The sequence below is a fragment of the Athene cunicularia genome, assembly GCF_003259725.1.
Source record: "Athene cunicularia isolate RWA chromosome 1 unlocalized genomic scaffold, athCun1 chr1_part1, whole genome shotgun sequence".
NCBI lineage: Eukaryota > Metazoa > Chordata > Aves > Strigiformes > Strigidae > Athene > Athene cunicularia.
In genome coordinates this window covers 31,703,102-31,723,265 of record NW_020799091.1, presented here as the reverse complement: position 1 = coordinate 31,723,265, position 20,164 = coordinate 31,703,102, and the positions used below count along the sequence as shown (strand labels likewise).

Below are 20,164 nucleotides of genomic sequence, written 5' to 3'. Positions count from 1 at the left end.
AATTTTTTAGAAATGTACACTTTATATTCTGAATGTTTTCTTTTTATTCTGGTGATACTTAAATGATTTAGAACTAGGAAAAAAACCTTCCACCCGTGGGAGCTTGAAACCAAGGTTTCTATATATATATATATATCAGCATTGTATACATTCAAGTAGGTGACTAGTAAGTAGAACTTATTATTTCAACTTGAAATACTGTTATTTTTACCTGCAGTAGAGAATAGAAGACCTTACGGGTTTTGTTGGTCTGTGAGCCATGACAGAATCCAGGTTTGTTCCCTATCGATATTTCTTCTTCTGTGCTAAAAAATAGAAGTCATTTATTTTTGCTTTTGTCAGTAGGACCAACAACTGGTACTGGCCAAACTAACCATTTCTTTATAGTGTGAAGGCTTTATTTTGGTTATGGCTGTGTTGTGATGGTGTCCCTATTATTGGAAAAAACCCCCGCAACCCCTTACTTTAAGAAAAAACAACTTACTAAACCACACTTTATCTTATGAAATAGTAATACAGTAGACAAGGAACTGACTTTCAAATTCTTGTGTATTTAGCCAAGGCTAATATGCTGTTTATTAGGCCTTTAAATAGGAAATATATGTCACAGTAACTGACAAACAGCAACTATTTCTTAAAAGAAACTACAGTAATCAGAGTGACTTAAAATCTCCTCTTCTTCAGGTCCAAGAGCACCATGCTGTTTTTTCCAATGTATAGTAATATTTATTGTCCTACTTTTTTGTTTGTGTATGAATTCCTCACATTATCTACAGGTTTCTTTTCCTGGTTCCTGGAGGGGCATCATGATAAATAATAAAACTGGTTTTTATATGTTCAGTGGCTAAAGGTCACAGAGGGAGTGAACTAAATTTTTCAAGGTTTGATATGAAATGTGTACATACTAGTAGCATAAAAGTGCACATACGATGTATATTATGGTGCTCTGCACAACAGTGTGACCAAAAAACAAAAGTCATGTTTTTCTATAGCTAGAGTATTAAAGATGACACTTTGTTTCTGAATCACTTCTTAAAAATATTATTTAAAGTTTCTAGTTAGAATATGGCAGCAATAAAATGCAGCGTTCACAGAGATACGTTTTTTTTTTTTTTTAATCTGTGACAAGGAGGTGATATTTCGGGGGGGGTTATGACAAAATTTATAAATGTTTCTTATATTGTTATCTAATGTATTATATTTAATGCATATGTTTCTTGAGAAGCTGCCTTGTGTGGTGAAAAGGACTACTGTTAATGTTGGTAGAAATGAAAATGAGGAAAAAAATAACCTTTGTATTACCCAGATGGATTCCAATTGAAGCTGCATATTTATCTGCACAAATTTGTGGCCACTGGAGCAGTGTTATCAGTGATGTGGTCAAGGTTGGCTTTTAAAATAGTTAATGTTACAGTGGCTGCTTTTTATGGGGGTAGTATGATGATCATTTTTCTTGGACTTTCTACCACTTCATCTGTATATAGATAACCAGTTTGCCCCCGAAAGTTACTTCATAACTGCATGTTCTCGTATTGTAACTTTTTCGTAAGGAGTTCAGACTTCTTTAAAGTTATCAAACTGGATCTTTTGAAGTGTCTTTTAAAGACTAGCTTTTATTGACCGTACTTACTTGATTGGTTTGGGGATAAAAAAAAATTTCCTGAGGGAAAAATTCTGTACAAGTCATGTGTTGCTACTCTTTCTTGAGTCAGGAAGACATAGCTTTATCTACAGAAACACCTTTTTAAACAGCAGCACGTACTTAAGCACTTTGCCTACAGTAGCAGACCCCCTATATGATTTTACCAGAAGCAGACAGGGGAAAATAGCCAAATTGTCCTATGGTGAACAAGTTCAAAAATGGTAAGTCTTTTCCTTGGAATGTGTACCTTGATATACAGACTGTAAGGCTGCAATGCCTTCAATGTTTTAGAGCAAATAATCTTCCAAATGAGAGAATTATTTGTGCCATTCCCTTTGTCTTCTAGTGAAATAATTCCAAACAGCAATCTGTGACCTAAGCCTGTTGCAATTTCAGATTTATTTGATTGCTCCATTTCTTGTGTTGAGAATAGGATACAAATTAATGGATCACCCTCCATCTCCCCCCTTTTTTTTTCCCTTGGAATATAATGTCTTTGAAATGCTGTTAAATTGCTGTAAATGAACTAACACATTGTCATGAAATGCAGTGATGTTTTTATCTTAAATTTTTGTTTAGCTCTGTTGGAAGAGAAGGATTTCATTCTGTTGAATCTATTGTTAGCCAGCAGATGAGTCTTAGTATTGGTGATGATAGCACTGGGAGTTGGTCCAATCTAAGTTTTGAAGATGAACATCCTGATGAGAGCAGCAGTTTTCTTCACCTCAGTGACAGGTAACTATAAACATGTTAGTATAGTTAAACAGTTATCTTGACATCAAATAACTTGGCATCAAGTGGTTTTCTTCTGGGGGTCGGGGGGAGAAGAGACTATTTTGTCTTCAACACACAATGACTCTATTATTAAAAATGGCTCTCATATCTTGTTTGTGTGTTCTTACAAAATGTTGTTGCCCACAGCTGTTCATACTATACACTCTGTGAAGTATGTTGAGTATGCATTGTCAGGGAGCCACATCAAGTAAAACTGTACATATGTAATTTAAGTATTAGCAAAAGATGCAGGCATTTTAAAAACAACCATCTGAAATATTAAAACTTAATCATGAGAATGTGTTTTATGTAAATTCATATATTATTGAAAAGATGTAATTATGAGCTTAATTTGCATGAGGAATTTAACAGCAATTTTTATATTTTTTGGGACTTGAATTGATGAACTGTTCTGACTGATACTGATGGACTACTAACCATGAACTTACTGGTGTGTAATACTAGAACTTACCTGTTCTGGGTAGTAACTTTTTCCACAGAGCTTCTCACTACGCTTCCCCTGTCTGATTGATAACTAAGAAAGATTAGAATGGGAATTTTAAAAATCTGCAATGTCCCTTCCTGTTGCCAGGAAGAATTAAGAGTTGTGGCCTGAGCGTCTATATAAGGAATGTGAGGAATGAGTAAACTTAGTTTTCTGTGATTGATATGCCATTGATGTTACTGTAGAAAGTTCAGTGTTTCTGTTGAGAATAGCAGAAATGGGGGAGAGGTTCTTTTCCCTTTTAGTTAGTACTTCCAGCATCACTGACATTAAAGAAAATATGGGAGATATGCTTCCTTATGTAATACACAAATAGGTTATTTGGTACCAAAGTAAAACTGCTCACAATGTCTGCAATATTTTTCATATATTGCTTAACTAAATATTTTAATCAAACTGTTACTATAATTTGTCACTCATACAACTGGATAATTTTGTAAGAGACCACATTGCCTTAACGTTATTTTAAGTAAAGCATTTTCTTTTGAATGAATGAAAGTGAGTTACATGATGAAATTAGAGGAGAAGGAAGAATATTCAGCATATTGTCAGTTACAAATAGTGAATAAAGCATAGGTTAGTTGATACCAGCCATACATGCCATTCAGTTAGAGAGGGGGCATTCATTATGCAGTTACAACAGTTGAAAGTTTGGGGTTCTGTTGTTTATTTTCTTGGGTGGTTTTGGTTTTTTTTATTTATTTTCCTTTTGGTTAGAGCTGTCTGTTTAAAAAATATTGTGCTGATTGTATGTAAACCATGCCAATTTGAAACATTTAAATGGACTATCTGATAGCATTGCTCCCCTGGCAGCTGTTTCTTCATGGAAGTGGCTTCCTTGTGACTACGGGACTGTCAGCAGTCTTGCTTGTGTGACCTTTGAGGTACTAGATATCATTAGACCAATTTGTTTGTAGTGCTGCTACAATATAATTAAGTGGCATAGTGAACATTAAGCAAGTTTTACTTGGTGAAGGGGGACCTCTCGTTTCCCCCAGTATTTTCCAGGCTGTTTGCAGTATTCAGTGGATACTGCTACTTGAAACTCCTTTAGCTGACGACATTCTGGAAATTATCTTCATAACAATAAACCTAGTTCCATTAATGGTAGTTGAAATGTTTTTGGAACACAGGATCACAATCCCCAGAAAACAATACAGCAATACAAGCTACAGTGGTCCAGCTCAATTTGCTTTGCTTTTCTTTACTTCAGGTAAAAAAAGACATTTTTTGTAGTAACTCGGCTGGAACGGTACATGCACTCTGTGTCTCAGATCAATATAAAAATTGTACTTCAGTACTTCACAGAGGAATAAATGATGTGTAAACAAGAGAGCAAGTCAGCTTGGAAAGAATTATCAAAGCATGATCTTTGCAGTTCCATTTGAATCGAAATAGGAATGAAAGTTCTATAGTGGACTTGGTAGAGTTATTTATGCAGGAGAGTGCTTGTATCTTCTGCTTTGCATGCCCAATGTTAGCAACTTAAATATAGAAATAAAATAGTTGTAAGCTTTCTCTGTAGTTAATGTATAGGTATAGACATAGACAGGCTTTTCCAGGGGATGGATTGGAGCATCCAAGTCAGGTTATAATTCAGAGCAGAAGACTCTTGCCTTGGACTGTGTGTACGTAATACAGAATCTCAAGGCAGATGATCTGAGTTGTAGTTCCCATATATACAGTATATATGTAAAAGTGAAAGGTTTTCTTGTAATTCTCCTGCTGGCTCATGTTGAAGAGCTGCATGAAGCATTACAGAAGCATTATAATGCCTTTGCTTATTGCAGGACTTTATTTTCAAGACTGTTAATTTGGCATCGTAAACCAAAACAAACACTACATTACAAAAACGTCTCATACATTGCTATGCGTTGTAGTCCTATGGTTCAATATATATAATTATTTCAGACCAAGTTTGACCTCTGTAAAATATATTAACCTTTTACCTCATCAGAATAGCAGTATGCATGAGGTCATTCTGTTAAGATTGCAAATGTTTTTTTCCTTTAGCCTGAGAACTGGGTCAGCTTTTACTTCCACTTATGTTATGCATCTGTAACTTTCAGTGGAAGAGGCTGTTTGCGTGCAGAGCACTGTTTTCAATAGGCTATATTAAATCTTTTCTATACCTGTAATTGAAACCAAATTTGGTATTTCATGTATACTGTGATAGTCTCACACAGAAGCTTGAGAAATGGTTTTAAGACCATGTTTGCATTGTTTGTGCAAATCAAGTTGGTTTATTTAGAAGTTTCTGCCATTTAATTTTATTTTTTTTTTTCATAATGGGAGAACTGCTTGATTGTTCTTCGCACATGTAGTCTCAATAGGCGGCAATGTGCTGAACAAAGCACCTGCAACTTTTTTTTTTTTTTTTTCCTTCCTGTTAGGATATGTTCATATCGCAGGCTTACTAACCTGCTGTTAACTGTTTTGAAATTAGGATCCAAGCAGGCATACTAGGAAGCAAAGAACACTGATAGCTGATACTTTTACTGACAGGCTCTTGAGAGAGATTAAGGTCTGTCTCCTGAAATGTTTCTTTATACCATTTGCAGTTTTTAAATTTTACTGTTTGCATTGAGTGGAAAAGAGGAGCTTTAACAGTCACACAAAACTTAGGTGAAGAAAGTGTCATCTTGCAACAGTTGTTCTTTGGAATTACTTCATGGCTTGCCATTCCATCTATAGTAGACAATCTAGTTTTATCAAAGAATGCAGGTTATCTTGAAATCCTGTTCTGAGAAGACTTCCAGACATGCTCTGGGGGAGGTATGAAGTTGAGGAACAGAGATTTAAGCATATGAGTAGCTCAGTCTTGTACATAAGCAGAGGTTTAACAAACTCTGATAATTATAATGCCTAAACTGTACCAGTGTAAGGACATACTCAATTTTTTCAGTTCTTTGCATTGGCTTGAACGTAGTCATGGAATAAATGCAGTATGTTTGTGAACTGTGAATGATCTTTTTAGTATTGTTTTCACTGATTTTATAAAAGATCGGCTTGTAGAACAATATTCAGAATTAAAAAAATAAAATAAAATAATTTCCTCCAAGAATTCCTTCTCATCAGGCTGTTGGAGATCATTACTTGATTTTTGGAATGAGATGGAAGGATTTTATTTATGCAGTTGTCTTCACAATATAAAATTTTATGAACTCTTAGCTAGTCCTTAAGCAAATATTACAGCTGTAATCCTTATTCCTGTAAGTAGTCATATTGAAATTGTTGAGCTTGTATAAATAACGAGCAATGTGCTTAGACCTGAGAATAGAATTACTGCTAGCACTGATCTGGAAAATTAATGATACAAATTAATATTTTCTCCTGTGTACTGAAACTTAGCAGTTTTGCACTGGTTTGCACATTGCTGCTCTGAATAGCACTGGCAGTCAGGTTTGTACTCTGTTCCTGCAAACCTGTTCAGTTTCAGTGCTCTTGCATTAAATATCTTGACAAAACAGCCCAAAGGAAAATAGAGGTTCTAGTTTGAGCTGTTGTTCTTTTCTAGTTCAGCTGTGTTCTCTTCTTCTCCTGGCAGTAATGGTAACAGCAGTAGCTGGAGCAGTCTTGGTTTAGAAGGGGATATGTATGAGGAGAATTTATCCTTTCCAACATCAGACAGGTTGGTTGAGATGAGAAATATAAACCAGATGGGTTCTTCATAATTAATGCATGAAATCATCATTTTGGAAAATAAAAATGCAGTGCATTTTTTATGCTGATACATTATTCACACTCTTCTCACTTAATCACAATATGATTTTTCATTAATCCATACTGAATGGTTAAATTTTGCTGTGCTAAACTTATGAATGTGTTCTGCTTGCAAAATGAAAGGTCCCTTTTGTGCATGTTCTTGCTTGCAGTTATACAAGTCTTTAGATTTACTTTCATGCAAACTAGAGCTTGCTTCCTATAGGATTTCTGTTTTTTCCTTTAGCTTCTGGAAACTTTCAAAATTTCTTGGTAATTGGTTTTTATAGAACACTATGACTTAGAGCTTTGAATAACCTATAACTGTTCATATCTGTGACATAACATGGCTCAACTTTTTCACATAGGAAGCAAAACTAAACTGTCTTCCTAAATTAAAAATCAGTAAGTTTTCTTCTTATTTTAAAATGTCTTCATATTACAGTCCATCTTTTTAATACCATTCTCTCGTTTCTCTCCTCTCCCTTCTTTTCCTAAGAGGAAATCGTGTGAAGTTGATGATAAATCTGTTTGCAACATGAAATGGTGTGAGAAGCAAAGCTTCTTTTCATGATCACTTCTTAATTCTTTTATGATCTTCTTGTCCTGTAACCTTCATTACAGTCTCAGGACTGACTACATTTATTGTGCATATGTTGGATTTTTAAAATACTTTTGTTTTATTTTTAAAATACAGTGACGGAACAGAAGATAAAGATGAAGACTCTAAGGATGCTGTAGAAGGTAATGTCAATTCCAACATATACTACTGTTCTTGACCTGTGCACTCTACATGAATTACTTTGTTAATTCTTTTATTCTGTAGTCTGTAAAACAAGGTGACAATTCCTGTTCATCACAGTGCATGTCAGTCAACTGTTAGAATATATTCTTAGATTAGTACCCTTCATATACCTCTCAATGCACTGAAATTTACAGCCTTTGGGAAATGCTAGTCTCTGATGCTCACACATGTACTTTATGTTATTAAGTAGCAAACTCTGATCAGCTTGTTGAAAGTGTAAATTTATGTGCATAAAATAACTTATTTGTAAAATATTTGATAAGGAGCCATGGCAATGCATCTGCATGGCTGTGAGATACTAAAGAAGTTATTCAAACTGGGCATGTTAGCCTTGGGAGAGGAGTCACGAGAAACAATGAAAAAACTTGGTTTCGATATATTTGCTATAATCTCTCTTCTTAGTGAAATGTAAAATAAGACCTGTCCAGAATCTTGTCAGAGCTTTCTGGTTCATAGAAGATCTCTGCACTGGTTCCAGTCTGATTGAAGTGCCAGAGGTTGTTAACTCAGATGAGAACAGCCTGAATACAGAGTATATGAGGTTGATTTAAAGATGAGCTGATGTTAGAGCAAGCTGTAACAAGAGCTTTTCTTTGTGTTGGGTGTATTCTGAAGATGAAATAAACATTTCAGGAAAACTCAGCTGCCCAATTACAAAGGTTATTCAGCCATGTTGCACATCTTTGAATAGACTTGATGTAAGCAGAAAGATGTGTGGTTATTTCTTTTGGGTTTTTTCTTCCCTTCTTAAAGCTCCCGGAAAAATGTATGGAAATGAACCACATCTTTTTTTTTTTTTTTAAATCTGATCTGAGTGTAAGGTTATAAGGAAATAAAACTAAACCAAATTATTGAGTATTTTTTCCTCAGAGTAATTACAACAAAAATATTTTCTGCTCTGTAGGTTTCATCTAGGTTATCAATATACAATTGTTTTCTTTTGATCTCAACTTCAAAAAATTGTAGCATCTCAAATGTTCAGATTGCTCAATTAAAATAGTGCTTGATTTTATTTCTCTACACAGTTCAGGTGTCTCCTGAAGTGCAACAGACTGCTTTATACTCTATTAAGGATTTTTGAGTGAAGTTTTTTCCAGTTTAATTTGTTCACCATCTCACTATTGTTTTGAAAAGATTCTTTCTGTTATTTTCATTGTAGGACAATTTAAATAGTATTCTAGGTAGAAAATCTTCGTGCCTGGTCTTGTACATTTGGAAGCTCTGTTCATGCCATACCTAGAAATGTCTGGCTTTTTCTAAGCTGATTGCACCTTGTTTGCCAAGGAATTTGAAACAAAGCCTTGCTATTACCAAATGTCCATCTATTTTATAAAGCTGAAAAATAGATCAAATTTCCCATAGTAAATTGTCACATTGCTTTCCATCCTCTAAGTGTCATACTTTTTTTTTTTTTTTAAATAATTGTTTCTTTCTCCTATTACGATGCTAGATTTTGGGCCTCCTAGACAGATACTCTATTATCCACCAAAAGCACACTTATGTTGACAGTTTAACTAATTCATTTTCTCTCTACCTCCTGGGGGAATCAATTTCATCATGCTTAACTTTGCCAGTTAGGAATAAATACCTAATATACCTCAGTTTTCATAAGCTTGATTGGAAGAGTAATGATATTGAGGTAAACTGCATGTCAACATATGTTTTTATTAAAAATATATTCCATGTATCTAGAGAGTTGAGTCTAGTAGTCTGGAAGTAGAGACTTCAAGAATGACTTGGAGAGCACTACACCTATGCTTAGTTGGTTCTGAGAGTGTGACAAAGGATTACTGTGATAGCTGGATACAGAAATTCAGCGTGGGAACAGAAGATGACAATACTGCAGTTTCTCTGTGTTACTAGTGCAGCTACTCTTTCCATACTGTGCTAGTTTTTGGAACTCATGCTGTAAAGGAAATGTCGGAAAAATGGATAAGTAAAAACAGCGCTATGTTCTGGAAAAAACTCAATAGGGAGTCTGTACAGGAAAGAATTCCGAAATACATACCTTAAAAAATTTAGCATGTGAAGGCATAGCAAAAAATAGCAGTTGGAAATGGAAAAGACTGATGGACAATGTGAGAGCCATTGTCGTTCAGATTATGAAAGGCTGTGTTAAGTTCCTTGTCATTTGAATATACATTAAAGTTTATATGTCTTTTAATACACAGGTATGATGTCTGCAATTATAAATGGGATAAACACTACTTCCTTATGTGAAAGTAAAGAAACACTTCAGACCAGCATGAGTTTTTCCTTTTGTATTATCTGTGTGTAATAAATTGAGGTTTTTAAGATAGTATGGTCTAAACAGTGAACTACAGAGACTTTTTTGAAAGAATTTGAAGCTATAGATTTGATGATTTTATTTTTAATGTTAGGTTTGGAGCAAATACGAAAGATTTTAGTAATAGTGAATATTGATCTGGAACCAAATCTAGTGGACCCCCAGCTCAGAGCAGCACTCCAGTGGCTGGCAGCTTCTGAAATGGAGGTGTCTGATCTTCACTTTCATGACACTGCTACAAGGGAATTTGTCTTTGTAAGTACTTGGGTTTGATGGGTGGTGGGGAAGAATTTGCTTGATTTCCATTTGCTGTAATAACACTACGTACTACTATTTTATTTGTCCCTCAGTAATAGTGAGGTATTTGCTGTTGAGGAAAATCATTATTTAAATCCTGGGAGTTCAAAGTGAAACAGTGTTCAACCTGTACAGGGACCATACATAAAACAGTATTACTCAAAGATAAGTAGTTGATAAATTATTTTCCTTATTTTATTCCAAAGAGGATACAGTTATGGCATTTTTTTAGTGGAAAAATTTTTTTCAAGCATGTTTTACTTAGTATTTAATTGTCTATGAATTCAGTCTTTCTGAGAACTTAGTCATGCAAATTAATTTCTAACTTAATATGTTCTACTGCAAGTTTTTTTCCTAGTGAATGCACGTTTTCTCATCAGAAAGAAGTTTCGTTTCTAATTAAATTTAACTATGTTTTTTATTCTGTAAGCAACTGCAACCAAAGCTATTAAGAAAGAAGGCTCAAAAAGGCTGTTCATTTTTAGGTACCTTTATTTTGGTTTCATAGATAAATTTAATATGTGACCAAAGAGCGGAAATTTAAAGAATTAGGCTGTAGCAATTTGTGTCTTTTAGGGAAGGGTAAAAATTTTGGTATATGTACTGACCTGAGTATTTCCGTCTTCTTATTCCTATAAAATCATAAAAATTATTTCTTTGTGGCTACACACCAAACTGCACATGGTAATCTGGCATTTATTACATTTGATCTGTTTTTTTTAATCTTCTACCAAAGAATTGTTTTAACATTACCTTGCTACTGAAAGACTAACTTAATAGATATGTATGCATTTTCTCTAATGATAAGGTTGATAGGAATGATAAATTATTACAGATTTTTATTTTGTGACCTGGTAATGTGAAAAAACATTAATGTGATGCCATTAATATGTTTTTGATAATAAGATCTTGGCAAAAATAACAATGCATGTCTCAGTATATTAAGGAAGGAAGAGCTTGCTCTCAGTTCCAGAATTTAGTATTAAGTCTTCAACTTGGTGCTTTCCAAAGCTCAAATCCTCATTTTGGCAGAAGAGGAGAGTGACTGGGAGGTAGATGTCAGTATGACAAAATAGACTCTCAAACTTAGATGAGTGTGTTCACCTATGGTGCTTAGTTACTGTAGACTTGTTTTAAGAGTGTGAAAGGGACCTAGAGGTCAGTCCAGATCGTTCCTGGGCTGGATTTTCCTGAGAGTGACTTCTACCTTTCTAGTCCAGAAAAAGAATGCTAGGTTTGTTTTCCTTTTGCTTGTCTAACTGTGTGGTATATGTATTCGATCTCAAGGATAGGAAGTCTTGCATTCTTATTTTAAGTAATCCAGAAAATTGGGAAATGTTTATTTGGATAAGTTGGAATATATCCCCTGTGCTCCTTTTCTGGAGGTTGTTAGTTTTGATGTAAAATTGTTTCAGAAATATGTTTTGTTGTACATCAGTTCTGACACTTAGAGTGGGCTTCACGCTTTCATAAATCAGAAGGCAGTTTGAGAATACTTTTCTCCATTTCTGTTTTTATTCATAACTGCTGTGTTTAATCCTTATATTCATTTGTTCCTTCTCTTTTATGGTTTATAAGTGTCTTAACATGAAGAAGAAAACACTTTTTCTGTTCTCATGTGTCTGGCCCAGAATTTGTTGAAGTTCTTTGGACGTGAATGAGTGGGGCTTAGTGAATATAGTCATTCTGACCTTGTGAGTTGTTGTTGCAATCTTTTGAAGTTCTATCCATCTATTTTGTGCTTGTTATATGTGAATTACAGTGTTGTAAATAGGCAGAATAGTGGTAGGACCCACAAGTGTTAATAGTAAGGTGTGTATGTGTGAGACCTGTATCTTACACTGCAACGTAACAATGTAAGACAAAGAATGGATGGCAGGTGCCTTTAATTAAAAAAAAAAAATCTGCAAGTCTCCCATTCTTTGGCCAGCTCTGACATTTCAGATTTCAGAGTTGTGATGCTACTATTTGAGCCAATGCCTGAAGACACACAGGGAAGATGTTAGCTGGCTGTGTATCTGAACACCACTGTAGCTGCCTTAATAAGAGAATATACTGTGAAGAGCACTCTGCAAAATAGCAGTGTCTATTATGTATGCACTTCTAAAATATTATAATGTTTTTCTACTTGACACTTCAGTCATGGATTGATACTGAGTTGACACCTAAAGATAAAACATAAGACCTTCAGGCAGGCAGTAGTCATGCAGTCCTGAAAATGTTACAATAGCTAATTGAGTCACTTAGGTTTATAGATTAATTTTTAGTTCTCCAAAGGCAGTTATGCTAAAATGAATTGAAATACTGTGCCCCCCCTCCCCGGGGGCAGGGAAGGATTACCTGTTTTTTATTCCATCCCATTTCCCAATTGGAATAATCTCTACCCCAAACTGAGGTTTTGTTCTGTCACTTGTAAAGCCAGACAAGCACCTCTAGAGGGCACTGCAGCCCAACAGAAAACTAAACTGACCTCTATAATATACAGGTCTTTTACCAGCTATGGGGTTTGATCATCTCATAGGGTACTTTGGTAAGTTACCTCATTTACATGGGGAATGAACCTGGACTTTAGATCACATCGAAAAGAGTGATTTTCACTATAAGCGGTTGGTGGGTTCTGGAAGGGAGGAAAGGCTTGTTAACTGATCCCAGCAGGATAATGATGCGATGTGGCTGTATAAAAGACAAAAATACTTCCAGCATGTGTCAGGCCAGGTATTACTTGCTGCAACTGGGCATGAACTTTTACTTAAGGATACATGTTATGCTCAGCAAGGCAGAAGAAGTTAAGTATGAAACTAAATATGTTTATTAGGACCTAGAACAAGAAACCAGTAAATTAGAATAGATCTTGACTTCTTTGAGAAGCCTGACAGCATGGATATTCAAGTGCCTGGATTAAAAACCCAAATATATTCCGTTTTGAATCAGACCTTTTCTAGCTGTTTTAGGATTCCTCGTGTCTATTTTGAGTAAATTCCAATATTTCATTTCTGACAGTAAGAAACAGATCAGTCAGCTAAAGAAACAGTGGGACTGAACTTTGAACTCTAAATTGGAGAGATTAGTGAAGCCAGGTGCCAGCTCTGTCATCTTGCCATGGTATCTTTAATAGAGTCTCATATTGCAATCTGACAGGTCTCATAGAAGAAACATTACAAATTTTTAGTTTTATAGCTGTGGAAGATATTTCACTGAATGCTGTTAATGACTTTTTTAAAAACAATATATAGAATATCATGGTAGGGACTCTAGAGCAAGTGTATAAATTGTGTTTCCTAAGTGCAGCATAGACAGTTATCCAGAAGGCTACAGAGAATAAAGTTTGTTTTTGTGAGTGTTGGTTTTTGTTGTGTTGGTTTCTTTTGTTTTTTTTTTTTTTAAATTAAAAAATTTTTTTACTTCTGGGCAAACTGGCAAATTCATCCTTGTCTTAGGGTAGTCTTTCTTCTATATATAGCTGAGCTTGACACATAAGCAAAGGAAGAATTTTTGCTTGGACCCTGGGCAAAAAAAATGTTTTCAGCTGCACTGATCTCTACCCAAGTGGTAGTTTAACTTAGCCCTCACCTTTTCCTCTTCCCCAAGATGTTATAATTTCCCAACTCTGAAGACACTGTTTTCATTGAGGGTAGCATCCGTGCCACCCAAACCACACTATATGTTGTGAAAGGAAAATCCACATCCTTTTATTAAGACTGAGTTTTGTCTTTTTATATGTGCATTATTGGTATGGGAGGGGTGGCAAATGTTTTAATCTTGTGTTCAGAATTTCCTGTTTTCTGCAGTCTTGATGAACCACAGCCCTCATACCTGTGGCACCACATCATTTGAAATGTCACTGCCTCCAGAAGAGAACTTTGTGAAAACTGCCCTAAAGAAAAGTGCCTGATTCTTGTGGAAGTTTTTGTTTTTATAGATGTGGGAATAATGATTAACTCATTAGAATTGATCTCTTATGAGCTAGTGTTTCAAGAATAACTTTTGTAACTGTTAATCAGGATGTACCAGTCAAAATATTTTGTTCTGTGTTCCCCTGTCTCCCCTTTAGCTTTCCAGAAGACTGCGAGAAAGAGATTGGAAAGTCGGAGATCTCTTGCAAGCAGTGCTGAAATACTGTGAAATGATAGAGAAAGCGACTGATGGAGAGCCAGTTCTAAATAAGTCTTTGGTTAGCTGGCTTCTGGAAAATGTCTGAACAATCCAAAGATGCAACACACTTCACTTCATTCCTCTTTTGAAAGGAGATAGAAACAGAGATAGAACACAGTTATGTAAAGTAAAATTCAACCAATGAATGTTCAAGTAATTGTCAGCATTTAAAAGACTTTGAGATGAAAGTCAAAATAGCTGTGCTGTGCTTTGTGATACTGTGCACATGGTGTGTTTATTCAGTCCATAATAGGTATTGTCCACCCATGCATAACTTGTAGTTACTGCTGTGTTCAGACTATGGAAATATTTATGAAAAAATCCCTTGTGTATGATAGTAGTTCAGAGGAGATGGTCTCAGGCATGTTATTCAGGATTCCCGCTGTGCCAGGATGGCTCTTTTTCCCACTTGTATGCTGTATTCACAGTGGGACTAAGAGCAGTGATGTTCTGCAAAAACCCGTTCCGAAATCCCTTGCTGCAGACAATGGAAAAGATTACTGACATTGGCCAGGTGTTATGTGCCCAAGGGCACCATTGCCAGGAAGAAAATTGTGACCTGCCTGAGCAGCCCCATAATGCAGTCCAGCTTCATAGCCACCTTTATCAAGTTTAATTTTTATGTCAAAATGTGAGAGTCTGCTCTGAAATTGTTAAGGTGCAAATACGTGTTCCCTTTTGTTGACTACTATAGATAGAGATGGTAACTTTTGGTAGAAGGGCAGCGTGGGTAGCTGAGCATCATTTCATACATAACTCTTCACCAAGGTTTCCTGAAGCTTGCCAATCAAGTTTCAATTACTAAAGTTCTTACTGAAGCTTTTTCTATGCAGATACTTCTATGACATTAATTCTGTGTTGAAGAATTTGTATGTTAGTCTGTCACATAGATGTGTTAGAAGTAGCAAATAGAAACTTCGTTTGCGGATGTTGGCCATTTTTTTGACTTGTCTAATTCTTTAGATCTTTGCCTCCATATATGAATTTTCTTTTCACTAATAAAGAGAATTTTTTACTCAGTGAGCACTTAAGCGTTTAGCAAAGAAAGCTAATTAAAACATAAAGGGGAAATTTCTTGCAAATTGATTTTTCATTTTTCTTAACTACCTTCACTGAATTTTTTTTTAAAGGCACTTTTGATCAGGTCTTTTTAGCAGTCTGATCAGGTTTCTCACCAGTGATGCTGACTTGCCTTTCTGTCTGAAGGGAAATCTGGACCTTTACATATCCTGTGGCTTGAAAATGCTTTTTGGGTTTTGTTTTTTCACACATCCTTTGAGAGAAAAAGGCACGTGCTGGTAATTATAAGATTGCCACCTCAAAACTCATATCATTTGCAAGAGCATTGTGGAGTCCTAATTGTTTTGGAAGAAGAAAAGAATCTTAATAGCTTTTTTTCATAGAAAAAATGTACTGTTGATATGGTGCACAAGTTTTTGATCCCAAACAGAGAGGTGAAGTCTCTAAATCTGTTAATGAATTTTAATGGCGTATGTACAGTTCTGATTTCCCCTACCTCCTGTATTACTGATGTGTCACGCTGGTGAACTCAAGAGCACTCTCCTTGCAGTGTCTTTATGTTTCAGGAAGTTGTTCCACTGGTCTTTTTACAGAGACCTGGTTTGGTTTAGTCCTCATTTGCCATCTGTATTTCTGCCTTAGATCTCACAAAGTTGACCTTTCTCACAGAGTTCAAGACTTTTAATGTTTTTGTATATGCATGTATGTGAGATCTCACCAGTATGAACTTATAATGTAAATTTTTACAGCTAACTTAAAATTCTATTATGCCCATAGTTTATTACCTCACTTCATACATCATTTCACTGAATGAAAGATCTATGTATGCCATGTGACAGAAAGATCAAAAACCATTACAAGGTCTTTTGTCTTGTTACAGGTAATACAATGCAAAGCATCAGGAATTGTTTTTCTGTAGAGCCCAGAGTGGCACGGGGGAAAGTTATCTTAATTCCTGTATTTGGAAGATAGAGCTAGTGACAAATATTTTTTAAGAGTTGCACAAAAGTTGTCTAGATTTTTTTTCCTCCCCCAGCCTCCATATTCCTTTCTTCCTTTTTTATAAGGTTAACTTTTGACATTGTTTCAGACAAAAATTTGAAACTATTCTCTGGCTGTAACATCTTCCCTTTAAAACAGCAACAATGTACAAATTTACCTATAAAATTGAAATGACAAGAAAATACAATATAAAACCAGTGCCTCAGGACTAAATTTTGCTCTGGGGTTTGGACCCTTGCATTCTCACCAAGTGGAATTTTATGACATGAGAATACAAAACCAAATTGAGTAAGATATTGAAGGCGTTGTAAATGTACAGAAGCAGTTGAAAAAACCCAACAAAACAACACCCCAGGAGCAGCCCTTTTTTAACTGATTTATTAAGTATGTTGAATTTTATAGAGTTGGTGAAGTGGTTTTTCATTTTAATTAATTTTCTGGAGAAAGGCAGAAGATTGTGTGATTCCCAAAGCTTACAGTTAAGCAGACAATAGTTGCACTAAAAATTATTTTAATAAATGGAATCTTGTTTTCAGACTAGATCATATACATTACATAACTACTGGTTAGTGTTCTGTTGAGGAAGAGATTGATTTATTAGCCTCTGAGGAAAGTAGCATAGTTTCCAAATTGTACATTAGAAAAATACGTTATAAGATATTTCATTTATAGTTAAACAAAAAAAACCCCCAATTTTCTGCACATTGTTTTGAATTTTTTCTGGATGACTTGACTTTTCTCCTTGGGTATCAAAATTGGGAAGGCGTTAAACTAGCCTGGCAAAGTTATTGTAATTTAATAATTTTAATAATCTTTGGGAAACCTTACTCTGATTGTATTGTAACTGGTGCTGTCTGCCATATTAGTGAGAAAGCTGTTCTTTGCTAATGCAAGTCTTAAATTATGCTATTACTTGGTTTATTTAAAACTCCTGACCACAGATACAGAAGTCTAAATGAAAACTGTAAAAACATGAACGGCCACATTTTGGTCCATTTAAACCAGACAACTCTACTTTATAAACAGACATAATAAAGTAGAGGTTGTTTCATCTTGCATTTTTTCTATATGGGAAACCTGATTTGGTAATTTAATTTTTAAGTTGAAGAAAATATATAAAATGCTATTATTGTTCCAAAAGACACCCTGTCTCAAACATTTCATAAATTCATTCAGTGTTCTGAAAAATGTGTTCATATGTTTTGTAAGATACTGTAGAAAAAGCACTTTGAAAATAGTCCCTCTATAAATTAACAGTTAAAAGTGGCCATATTTAAAACAAGTTTGAACATTCAGAACGGGATGCGTAAATAATACAGAAGTATGTACAAAGCCTTAAAATAAAAACCAAACAAAACTCAAACCCATATGCTAAAATTAAAGAGGATTTGCTGTCTCAAAATAAGGATGTGAAACAGTAGCTAAGACCATATATTTGAATGCAATTTGTGTAGTATCTTTGTTCTTGACTTTTAAAAGATTATGTAAGCTTTAAAAAAAAAAACCAAATAAAAACCAAAAACCCAGCAACCCACATTCCGAGACTAATTAGGTCTCTCAAAAATGGTATCAGATTTTAAACGTTACATTTTCTAATGTAACTTTGTCTGGGACCTTTTCTATAAAGAGCCACGTTTTGTTGGAGATGGGATCACTAGTAAGTAGTAAACACCAGCGCAAAACCCCGTAGTTTTACACAGCTGATTTGCAAAGAAAAATACAAGATTCAGGAACAGATTCAGAATTTAGTGTAAGAATTTTGGCTTTTCAGCAAGAGCCACTACTGTTGAACGTTTACTGTACTTGAGCTCTGAAGGGGCAAGTACAGAGCCCAGCCACTGTAGTCACTTTATTTTGTACCATCTTTGTACATTCCTGTTGTATAGCTGGAGTTGTAGTTTTAGAGGGCCTTTGTTCTGTTGTAATGTCTGAATAGTATTTAATACTAAAATTTATTTTATTTTGCTGGAACTGCTGCTTATTTGTGCAGTGTTACAGTAATTCACAGCCCAGTTAGTGATGCAATTGTATACCAAAAGCAGTTTGAATAACTATAAATGTTTATGTAACTGTACTCAACGAATATGAAGGTCTTGTACTGTATAATGGTGATGAGTTTTGCCATTTTAGTAATTTAACTATATTCAGTTTTGAGATTATGAACTCCAGGTTGCACTAAATTTGTCCTTGTTTTAGCAGTGGCTTAAAATAAAACACATTTCACTGGCTTTGAGAGCACTGTCATTTCTTGTAAATTCATGGAATATTATTTTTCTTTTAACACAGCTAAGATTGGTCTTGGTCAGTGGTTGTGTGAAGGTGCTTGAACAATGGTATAGTATATAGTGCATCAGTAGATGGCATACTTCTGACAGAATTAAACTGGTGTCCAGGAGGAATTCAAGAACAGTGTTTTACCGTATGGATGGAAAGATAAACCCGTAGTTCCAGTTATGTGAAGTATCGCATGGATTCTGTGAGGAGAGACTGGGCAAGAAATCTGCTCTAATATCTCAACACAAGTAGGATGTAATAACCAGTCTACTTCAGTGTTGTCTTGCCTGGAAACTAGGTTAGAGAGGTTGGCATGATGCTTCCGTGTGTACTGAGGTTGGTCTCTGGCACACCGTGCGGTATTTGGGGAATCGGCGTAAAAGCCAACTTTAGAGTCTTCTGGACAATTGTAAGAATATACTGCTAATGAAAATATTGTAAGAAACATGAAGTTTTATAGGCTTATTCACAATCCTCAAGTGTTTTGGTATCTCACGAAATCTACCAAACAGCATATTGTCAAGTGCCCCAAAATAGTAATGCTGAGCAGAGATGTGCACAGATACGGTTTCTAAGATTTAAGACATACTGCCATTGCAAATAACTGTCTTAATGTTTTTTGATGTATATGTTGTGAATCTGCTAATCTCAGCTGCGTTTCATTTCAAGAACTAGGAAATTTTTGCTGAAGTTACTTTTAAACCAGTAAACATGTACAGCAGCTATCCTTGGGTCTTTATTTTTCAGTGGTTGTTTGAAGGATGTTTCTGTAGTATTTGAGATTACTTCCAAAAGGAGCATTCTTTTGTTTCATTACCATATCTGTTTCAAAGACTTTTCTGTTTGGATAGTGCCTCACGTTCAATCATGTAGAAAATGTATGTTAACTGAACCAAGTAAACATTTAACTTATTCTTAAAATATTGTACAGCCAAAAAAAGATGGGTGGCAAGTTTGGGAACAAACAAACAAAAAAGATTTTTTGTGAAAGGAAAGAAGAGGATATTCAAGTGGAAGATTTGTCTGAACTTTTTTCTTCCTGCCTGGACTTTATTTTTCTTTCTTTCAGCAGTCTGGTTCTGGCTGGCTTTATTCAACCACAGAACAGTATCCATGCACTTTGTTTAACCTTGGTGTATTAAATTGAGAGTTAAGTCTCCAGCTATTCCGTAGGGTTCGCCCAGCATGTATGCTACTGTAGCTCCTGCTGCTGTTGCTTGGACCTTCCTCTCGCTCCATAGCCTGAGCTTTTGGTGTGACTGAATTCCATGCTGGTTACTGCCCCAAGCCTCTGATTGGAAGGTGGCTATGGAAAGTGAGTCATGCCAAGGCTGAAGAAATGTACCCAGAGCACTAACCTTACTGGTTATTGAGCACCATATTAATCAAATGCTGTCTCTTCCCCTGCTGTTAAGGCAAACCACAAAGCGTGTGACTGCTTGGGGCAAGGCAACTAACCATGAGAAGCATGAGACCATGTCTGTGGTCAAGGTACTGGCTATCTAGTCCATGACCACACAACACCTTTCCACAGGAATTGTGAAAACTGAAATTGGGGCCTTTATGTAGTCAAAATATATAGTCTGTCTTGCCTTCGTTCCTCCAGTAGTTGCTGCTGCTTCTAGGACTGTGAAGGAGTTTTGTGTGTGTGTATTTGGTGGTTTTTTTTGTTTGGTCTTTGTTTTTAATTAAGAATGGACAAAG

At 35.4% G+C, this 20,164-nt stretch overlaps 1 protein-coding gene across 6 annotated transcripts in view; it reads left to right on the top strand.

The window, feature by feature from the left end:
* Window positions 1–18,414, top strand: part of AKAP11 (A-kinase anchoring protein 11) — a 38,411-nt gene extending 19,997 nt beyond the window's left edge. For 3 of the 6 annotated variants that reach the window (XM_026868171.1, XM_026868191.1, XM_026868144.1), the window contains 5 exons: window positions 2,222–2,377; window positions 6,439–6,552; window positions 7,321–7,367; window positions 9,810–9,970; window positions 14,064–18,414. In XM_026868171.1, the coding sequence (XP_026723972.1) occupies window positions 2,222–2,377; window positions 6,439–6,552; window positions 7,321–7,367; window positions 9,810–9,970; window positions 14,064–14,210 (625 nt within the window). In that variant the 3' untranslated portion in view covers window positions 14,211–18,414. The remainder of the gene's footprint in view (window positions 1–2,221; window positions 2,378–6,438; window positions 6,553–7,320; window positions 7,368–9,809; window positions 9,971–14,063) is intronic. The other 3 variants (XM_026868163.1, XM_026868154.1, XM_026868181.1) reach the window with 3 other exon arrangements.
* Window positions 18,415–20,164: the final 1,750 nt, after the last annotated feature.